Source organism: Monopterus albus, unplaced genomic scaffold, assembly GCF_001952655.1.
Source record: "Monopterus albus unplaced genomic scaffold, M_albus_1.0 scaffold45.1, whole genome shotgun sequence".
Classification (NCBI taxonomy): domain Eukaryota; kingdom Metazoa; phylum Chordata; class Actinopteri; order Synbranchiformes; family Synbranchidae; genus Monopterus; species Monopterus albus.
Window position 1 is genome coordinate 2,372,110 of NW_018127925.1, and position 8,821 is coordinate 2,380,930.

An 8,821-nucleotide genomic window follows, 5' to 3' on the forward strand; every position below is an offset into this window, starting at 1 on the left:
AGGTTCAATATGTTGTATGAGCCTACGAAATCCAATGTCCTCCACGACAGAAAAGGGCTGGTTGTCTAAGGCAATGAATTCCGTTACTTTCTCAGTAATGCCACATGCTTTGGGACTATCATCTGCAAATTTCTTAGTCTTTTCCAAGAATGTGGCGACCGAGGGTATTTGTGATGTAGTTAGGGCAATTTTAACCAATGTTGTTTTGCTGTACTCCTCATATTCAATTGGATGTCGTGTTTTCAGTTCGGTGCACCCCTAGGACAAATAGTTCATTACTGGTTACATGATATGCTTCACTGGTCTCTTATAGACCCATGGAGATTAATATGACTCTCACCACTCCAACAGACTACAGTATCTCAGCACAAGAGTGTGGTATATATATTAAATGTGATGCACTTTGTAATAATTGTATTAAATAAAGGCTTACACATATCTGTGCTAAATATAAGCCTACTTTCCAATAAACAGACTGAAATACATGTAAAATCAGACAGCTGAGACTTGCATACCGTATATGCAACATGCTTAAACTTACTTCAAAATTCTTAACTTTGTTCTCTACTCCAGCCATACAGTGTTCATAATGTAGCACATTTCTGCTATGATTAGATGAGATACCGAGTGAGGCTATCTCTATATAAGAGAAATTAAAAAAAAAAAAAAACAGATGTGATTATATGTAATGAGAGGTGAAGTTCTGACCTCATTATATTTCTTCAATTCCAAATGTGCTTTGCCCATGTGTACATAAGCCTTTATGCACCTCTCATTGCACTGATAGGGAGAAAATGATCAAAGTAATAGATTAGCTAAAACTTCATCAGCAGCACATCTTCATAATGGTGATTTAATGTTTTTGCATTGATAACACTAGCACAGTAAGAGAGAAACATTCAGTCTGAGCTTCACAGATAAAATAATATTCATGACAAAACTTAACCACTACATCATACACTTTATGCTGTACATTGTGCACAACTGACCAGGGCTTGTACAAAACATACAATAAGACAATACTTTATAAAATGGACAGAGTGAGGCATGATGTCATTCACTGATTTGTAATTTAATAATGGCTAATGTCACAATCTCGGTTCTGGGTCAGTATTTTTTTTAGACATTTCCTTGAACTGTCATTCCCAGTTTAGTTTCTAGATTTCCCCGGGCTTGCCCGTGACTCTACCCTACACACCTACTTCTCATTTCTTTGTAACCCAATTCTATATTCCACACCCGTCACACTTGCTTATATTCGTGCTTTCCTGCCACAGCGCTATATATTCCTTTTCTCCCTGTGATAACCTATTTGGATTGCTTTCCCATTACATTTAAATTTTTCAGATGAGTGAAACTACTAACCTTATAACTAAATGAGGGTATATTTGATTTGGATTATGTGTAAAGGCATGAAGAACCCTATCTATAACAATTCTAAAGTTGTTAAGATATTCCTCCACCAGTGTGCACAAATGCAGGTCTGTTGTCCAACACTGGGTGCATAAACAACAGCACTAAATGGTAAATGGACTTGTACTAATAGCACTTATCTACACGCTCAAGCACACTGAAAGAGCTTTACAAAAATTTACTGCTGAAAAAAATTCCAGGGAGAACTGCAATGTTCACAATTTTCTCCTCAGAGAACATTTCTCCACTGCCGATGACCTGTAACCTGCACTTATTACTGTTTCTGAATGCAGTGTGCAGCAAAGCAGAGCCCACTTTTAACCTATCCAACTCATTTTCCTACCAAACATAGCTCCTCTGAGCTCTGAGGTTCACAAGGTATAGTGCCACAGAATGACGCAGCAGCTGATTGAAGCCAGTTCCCTACTGGGTCTTACCTTCAGGGCCCATTCACAGTCACTGATGGCCTCCTGGTACTTTCCCAGCTTGATGTAGGCCTAAGTAAATTTAAACATTGTTAACTGGGCATCAAAAACAGGCAAAAAGAAATATGACCTCACAAAGTATAAATGTAGTTAATATTACACAGAGGAGACTTTCGAGCTCCTGGATCTTTGGAAGGGAACATATTGATTGTACAGTTACATAACTGCACATATCCATAATCACTGAAATTAAAATCCATAGCTGGGTACCTGCTAGTTGCTTGGGTCTGTCAAAACAATAGTTTCTTCATTATGTCACAATGATAAGCACACAAAGCAGCCCTGCTTCAATCCATTCTAAGCAACAAAGAATTATTTGTGACTTTTACCTTAAATCTTAAAAGGGTGGAATGAACTTGAGATTAAAATACAGAATTTGTCCTACAAAACACTATTTGTGTTTTCACTGTAAGACATTTAAAGAAAACATATAAAGCACTGAGGATATGCACTTGTGCTCGGTTGGTGTACAATGTCTGCATGTCCCGTAGTTCAGCCAGACCATCAGTGTAATACTTCACAGCAGTTTCATAGTCTTCTTGAGCGTAAGCTCCATTCCCCTTGTCTTTGAGTGCTGCAGTGGCACAAACAATACAACATTTAAAAGGCATAGTGCTAGCCCAACAGAGCGCAAAATGGAGCAAACTATTCACATCCAGCAGCATGTTAAGGAACAAAGATATACAAACCAATTGCCTTTTTCTCTTTAGCAATCCTCCTGTCTTCAGCATCTCTTTCCATAATCTTCATGAAACTCTCTGGTCAAAAAAAAAAAAACTTAATCATGAGTGTTAGAACTGAAAAAGGAAGAACTGTAAAGTTATTTGTCTTTAGGCAATATTTCACATTGCACAAGAATTTTAACTTTAAGCGCTTCCTTGTCAGAGTTTTGCCACGCAGTAAATAAAAAAAATTAATAATCAATTTACCAATCAAAACAAAATGAAGATTAAAAATGTGTGTGATTGTTAATGTTAACAATGTTCAGCCAAAGGCAGACATTGCTCTATGTCAAATAATAAATAACAAATGGAGGTAATTTTGCTAAAAAGCACATATAGTACATAGCATATACATATCTTTTTCCTTCTCGTTTTGTGAAGTGAACATTAGTTGCTTAAAACACGTTCTGAAAGGTTCATGAATTTGCAGTTTTACTGTTACTGATGAGTTTTACTTTAGGAAGAACTGAAAAAAGTATTGATCTGATTAAACGTTCTTCATATAGAATACCACATTAACACATTTAAGGCATTGATTTGAATAAAATGTATACAAGAGACTATTAAATTAAGATTACACACATTAAGATCACTACAATGACTTCTCTGTAAACAGATTTGCTGCACACTAATGTAATTCTGGCTCATACTTTATACCTACTCCTACTTTGTCTGATGTTTTAGTGCCTTTGTGACCTAAACAGTCAATATTACAAGTCTCTTATCTGCTAATCATTGTTAAGAGGCCTCAAGACAAAAAGAAGCCGTGCACAGGACATAGGAGATACTGATAGTTTACAGGGTTTTCCTTAGGTTTTCTCAGGGCTTAGGTGCATTCTCTTAGGTGCAGGTCAGGGGTGGGGGGTGGGGAGTTTGAAACTATTTAAATGAAATCTTTCATTATTTTATCTTGTTTTTCTATAAAGATTTATGAAAGAAAGTTGGCAATATCTATAGTCAAAACTCTTTTTTTTGTCAGCACATAAAATTCTCCTTGTTGTTTTTAGCATACACTCATTCTGATATGACACCTAAAGGCCTTTTTATGTTCATTTAAGGTGCTCTGCAAAAACACTTAGTTGCTATACCCAAGCTTTTCTATGGTGTGAGCAGGCAACTGGCAGATCGCACAAACCATAGCCACAACTGAAGTGAAAATTCCAGAGGGTTGCTTTAATGCCAAGGACACACCTTGTGCCATTTCTCTCTTCCCGCTAGTTTATGATGAGTCAACAACCTGCCTAACAGGTGCAGATGATTAAAAAACTGCAAAGCCACATTTGTAGTAAACTTTGATGCTGCCACATAAAAACTGGCCACAAATGTTATGAGACGTTTCTTCCCTACTGCTACAGTGTAGCACAGAAATGGTTAACAAAAACAAATCTTTTCCCCCTTGACTGACATAATCCAAGACTTGGGGTATTTTATAGTCAAGATTGTTGATATTCACACTGACTGCTGAAACCTCAAGTGAAATGCACTGCATCATTTACAGACGTGTTTGTTCGGGTAGGGCACTTACTTGGAAAAAACACAGAGCAGTGCAGTGAAGCACATCAGCAAAACATGTTTTTCCACACACTGCCACAGTTGTATAGTTTTTAGTGATCATGTCTTTCAACTTATTCACTTTTTCTTAATTTGTCCTTGAAAAATAGATACATATATTTTATTTATTTCTTGTTTGGCTAAAAGAAATGTTTTCCTACAATTGCCTATGATAACCTCAGAAAGATTGATTTTCATTGTTGCTCACCTGGACTTTCATTCTGCATATGCGGACTCTGTAAAATAGGGGAAAAAATTTTAAAGAATGCAAACAAAAGTCTCCCTTCCGAATCCCTACATACTGTACATTGTCTTGTCCTTATACAACATGAAGGGACAAGGGACAGAAAGAGCTAGAAACAAATATAGGACAGACAGAGTGAGAAAGACTGAGACTGACAGACTTTGTGTGCATGTCTTTACCAAGGTAGGTTCAAGTAGTGGGCTTGTGTTGATTGTAGTCTTGTTGACTTTTGTCCTGCAGGGTTCATCCCCAGCAGCTATGTAGCAATCAGCTTTCTCCATTGCTTTTTGCTGGACTTTGACGTCAGAAGAATTGAGATCTTTCACTAGCTCACCTGAAATACATTTGTGATTTATTTTACTGTTTGCAGGTTTAATTACATGTAAAAACCTATAGGAACTACATACTGTGGATTGTAAAACATTTTATGTATGAAAAATATAATATTTATTAACTCAATAAAGTTAACTAGAAATCGCGTTAACATAGACCATCCTTCCTGTCTGTTTGCTAAAGCTAGGTTCGCTAACATTAGCTAATAACGTTAACTAACTAAATTAGTTAGCTAGCGTTAAGTTAGCTATTTGTGCCCCCATGTTTCTGGCCATACGTCCATAGTACTCACTTATTTTGTCAACCTTCTTCAAAAAACTCTCAAAGTCTTCCAGTTCATCCATCGTGCCGTTGTCCTTTCGACCCCGTGTCTATTATTTAATAAGTTAGGTAGCTGAATTTATCGTGACTTTTCCCAAGTCTCAGCGTTGAGTCACCATAGTAACGTGATGCGTTCAATGCCACTCGTAAGCATCTGAACCAAAAACGAAATTACACAGAAATGTCGTTATTCCAGTGTAGGTCTAACTGTAGGACAGTAATGAAGTGATTTTCTGAAATCACTAGATGTGTTTTTAACTACCACAGGATCCATGTTTACACCGAGGACTAACGAATAAGACTGCTGTAATAAAAATCTTGTCTAATTCCTATCGCCATTCTAACTGTCGAGTGATACCTGTTTCCCAGATGTTGTTATAATCACCAAAAATGTATCATCTACCACTTTATCGCGAGTGGATTGTGTCACAGAAGCGTATGCCTTTGTTTAGCTTTCTTCAGAACCGGGTCTTCATAAAGCACTTGAAAGCAGCACTTCTCACCCTGGATTTTTGTGGTCATAGTTTAGCTTCAATACAAAACACCACTCAAATGTATTTTATGACTAAATCATTTAAAAGGCTACCACAGTTCTTTGTAAGAGTGCAGAGTGATTCTGGGGCCTACTTTTCCTGCACACGTATACCGTGCATCAGTACAGATGGGCTTCAGCACATCTCCCCAGCACTTCAGGAGCCTGCTTTTCTACATCTTGATATAAGAGCATCCTACATCTTGAGCTCTCCTATGATATGTTATCAGCAGTAGATCAATACTGCCTCCCTGTGGTTAACACTACATTAAACAGTCCCTGCTGCCTCAAAAAAAGCTTAGAACATCATTAATGTTATTGCTCTAATTATGCTTTTTTGCATATTTGGTTTATTTTATTTTATATATTTCATGCATTTTTTTCTCTTTAGGTCATATTCTGGAGCCATTGTTGGCACCAGTGATTTCCAACTAAGTGGAACAAAGGGATAAAAGGATGAGGAAAAGCAACTATGTTGGACTAACTATAAATTTGTTTTGGCATCTCACATATTATAAAACCACACAATAAATATCATTGTCCATTATGTGTCATTTAAATGGTCACGCTTACTGTGCTGACGCACAGTGTTTTAAAATGGCATGGCCTACATGCAGCAAAACACATTTTCAACTTGCAGTGCAGTTCTGAAATGGGGTTCATCTTTTGAGATAACCTCAGAAAACAGGCTGGAGGCATGAGTTGATTTGTGGCACAAAGGCAGATAAAGAGGAGAGTGTTGAATCAGTGGGGGCATTGTGCTGCCAGTCTCTGTCCTTCTGTGGGATATGACCCTGTGGCATCTGCAGCAGTCGAAATCTGGTCGCAGAAAAGCTTCCCTTTGTAAGCTGTCACAGAAGAAACTGTATGAGTTCTTCTTTCCACTTTAGTCCACTCATACTTGTACACAGCAGCTGTTTTATATTTCTCGGCAGTTGACATGTACAGTGACATTTCAAAGCTCTGATAATTATTCTGACATGCAATACAGTACATAAATGGCACCTGGACATTGAATTCTACTCTAAGTATCTCTTCTCCTCACTCCTTATCATTAAGACCTTTTCTGCCTGAGGGTGCTGTTGTGATCTATCTTGACCTTTGAGGTTCCAGTGCTGGAAAACCTCCCAGCTTGCTATTTAAAGACTTTGGTGTTAAAAGCCTGTCACACCGGAATGTGTGAGATCTAGGCAGCATTAACCAGCAATTTTATGGCATAATGGTGTATACAGCAAATAAAGATATTCGGTGCTGGTTTGCTGTAATATTTATGCTCCTTTGCTTGACTGTGGCTGTTGTTGACTGAGATCGAGCTGCTGTGCATTGGCCCCTGGAGGGATGAGGTCATTATTCCCATTCCTTTTTAGGGAAATGAAATCCAATTGTGATGTTGCCTAGTGTTATTTCCTTGCCATGTGAGAGCTTGTGTTTTTCACACCAGAAGTAACTTCTCATCCAAAGGCTGGACACAATACTGCATCAGAAAGTAATATAAGGATAATCACCTTTATTGGCCAAGTGTGTTACACACAAGGAATTTGTTCAGTGTATTGCCCAAGGACACTTTGACACATGGACTGCCGGCACCGCGATTCGAACCTTCAACCTGGGAGACGACTGCTCTACCCACCGCACCATTGTTGCCTCCCCTATAATATCTATGCAATCTGAATGCAAACACAACTCTTTCACTAGGGAATCATGTTATATACTGTGGATATCCAAGTTAATTATTTAAAAGAAAAAGGTGCAAAAGTCACTTTGTAATTTTGTGCAAACAGATACATTTATTTACATAGACAAATTTCACTTATCAATGTTAAATATAAGCTTGATTATTTAAATATGGATGGGACAGGAAATGAAGGGGATCATGGGAAAGTGAGGGGGACATGGTATTGAATGGTGTGATAACATTTGAAGCCAGCTCTTAAAACTGCACTGCTATAACTTATTACAACTTTTTACATCATGGAGCATGAAAAAGGTCTGCAGAAGATGCTTAATGTAATGGCTGAATAGTTCCACAAATGGAGACCACTACAGTACAACTCTGGCAGCAATTATATGCATGAACTGCAGTTACTTCTAATCAGTTTAATTGTTGCTTATGTTTAACAAACACAGATGGTCTATTTCATACTGACCTAAATTACAAATATAATGTCATGAGAGACAACTAAAGCCTCATGAAACAAAAGCTAAAAATACAATTGCATTCAGGAACAATATTATCAGCTTTAGAAGCAGGAAGGATAATGGTCTTCCTGAGGAAAGAAGACTGTTGCGTGATTTAGGTGATTCTGTAGATTAAGTCAGTTCATGTTTGTTGCTTGCACTATTGTTTTGTTGAAATGCAGTGTTACGTGTTAGAAGTTATGTTCTTGTCTGACAAGTGTTTCACCACAGCAACAATATTTTTGGTGTCTTATAATGTAAGTCCATGTGCATAAAACAATAAATGCCACAACTAACCACTGGTTATCTAAATTGCATCTATCAACTAAAACCTTCTAATCCACTGAATGTAAAACACAGAGGTCAACCACTGATAATGCTCTTTTATATTTTAACCAAGTCATTTGAGAAGTTTTTAACTCCAGCCCCAAAAGCCAGTAGTGTGGGGAGTCTTTATTCTCTCCACTGGTTGTTCACATTAATATTTATGCTGTTTTGTGGCTCTTTAAACCACACCCATGAGGAATAAAAGGATGTGGGTCGCAACACCCACTGACCACTGGACATAGAGATTCCCTAAGAAGGCACAACCGCCATCCACTTAAAGTAGGACAGAAAGCCACAATGGAAGGAGGCCAGACCCGCACTGTCGTTCCATCCTACTTAGCGTGGTCCATCATCAATACTTTATTCTGTTGTCTGCCTCTAGGCATTGCTGCCATCGTCTACTCCTGTAAGGTAGGTAGCTTTTCCTGAACATCAAGCCTTTTACATGTATTTTTGGTACTTTCTTTTTCTGTATTCTAAGAGACGCCTGTCGTGGCTAGAGTGTGATACCAACTAAATTAATTCAGACAAACCATTACAATTTAAAGGATCATTTAATATTACAATTATTCTGAATAGAGTAGTATTTAAACACATAATCTTGTAGTTAGGGAACAGAGAACAGAGATCAGAGAACAGAGACTCTCCTCTTGCAATGGAATAGATAAAGCATAAGAAGACTGTCAGGAGCACCAGTCAGTCAGGTCATTTGTTA

The 8,821-nt window shown here is 37.7% G+C and overlaps 2 protein-coding genes across 2 annotated transcripts in view; one reads left to right on the forward strand and one right to left on the reverse strand.

Moving 5' to 3' along the window:
- The window catches only part of ttc12 (tetratricopeptide repeat domain 12), a 20,390-nt gene extending 15,184 nt beyond the window's left edge, over positions 1-5,206 (reverse strand). Inside the window, exons 1-7 of the mRNA XM_020600227.1 lie at positions 5,041-5,206; positions 4,595-4,749; positions 4,380-4,407; positions 2,588-2,656; positions 2,351-2,472; positions 1,851-1,910; positions 709-780 (exon numbers count right to left, since the gene is read on the reverse strand). Coding sequence (XP_020455883.1) covers positions 709-780; positions 1,851-1,910; positions 2,351-2,472; positions 2,588-2,656; positions 4,380-4,407; positions 4,595-4,749; positions 5,041-5,092 — 558 coding nt within the window. The 5' untranslated portion in view covers positions 5,093-5,206. The remainder of the gene's footprint in view (positions 1-708; positions 781-1,850; positions 1,911-2,350; positions 2,473-2,587; positions 2,657-4,379; positions 4,408-4,594; positions 4,750-5,040) is intronic.
- A 3,145-nt stretch (positions 5,207-8,351) lies between these two features.
- Positions 8,352-8,821, forward strand: part of LOC109960247 (interferon-induced transmembrane protein 3-like) — a 1,757-nt gene continuing 1,287 nt past the window's right edge. The window contains exon 1 of the mRNA XM_020600202.1: positions 8,352-8,517. Coding sequence (XP_020455858.1) covers positions 8,404-8,517 — 114 coding nt within the window. The 5' untranslated portion in view covers positions 8,352-8,403. The remainder of the gene's footprint in view (positions 8,518-8,821) is intronic.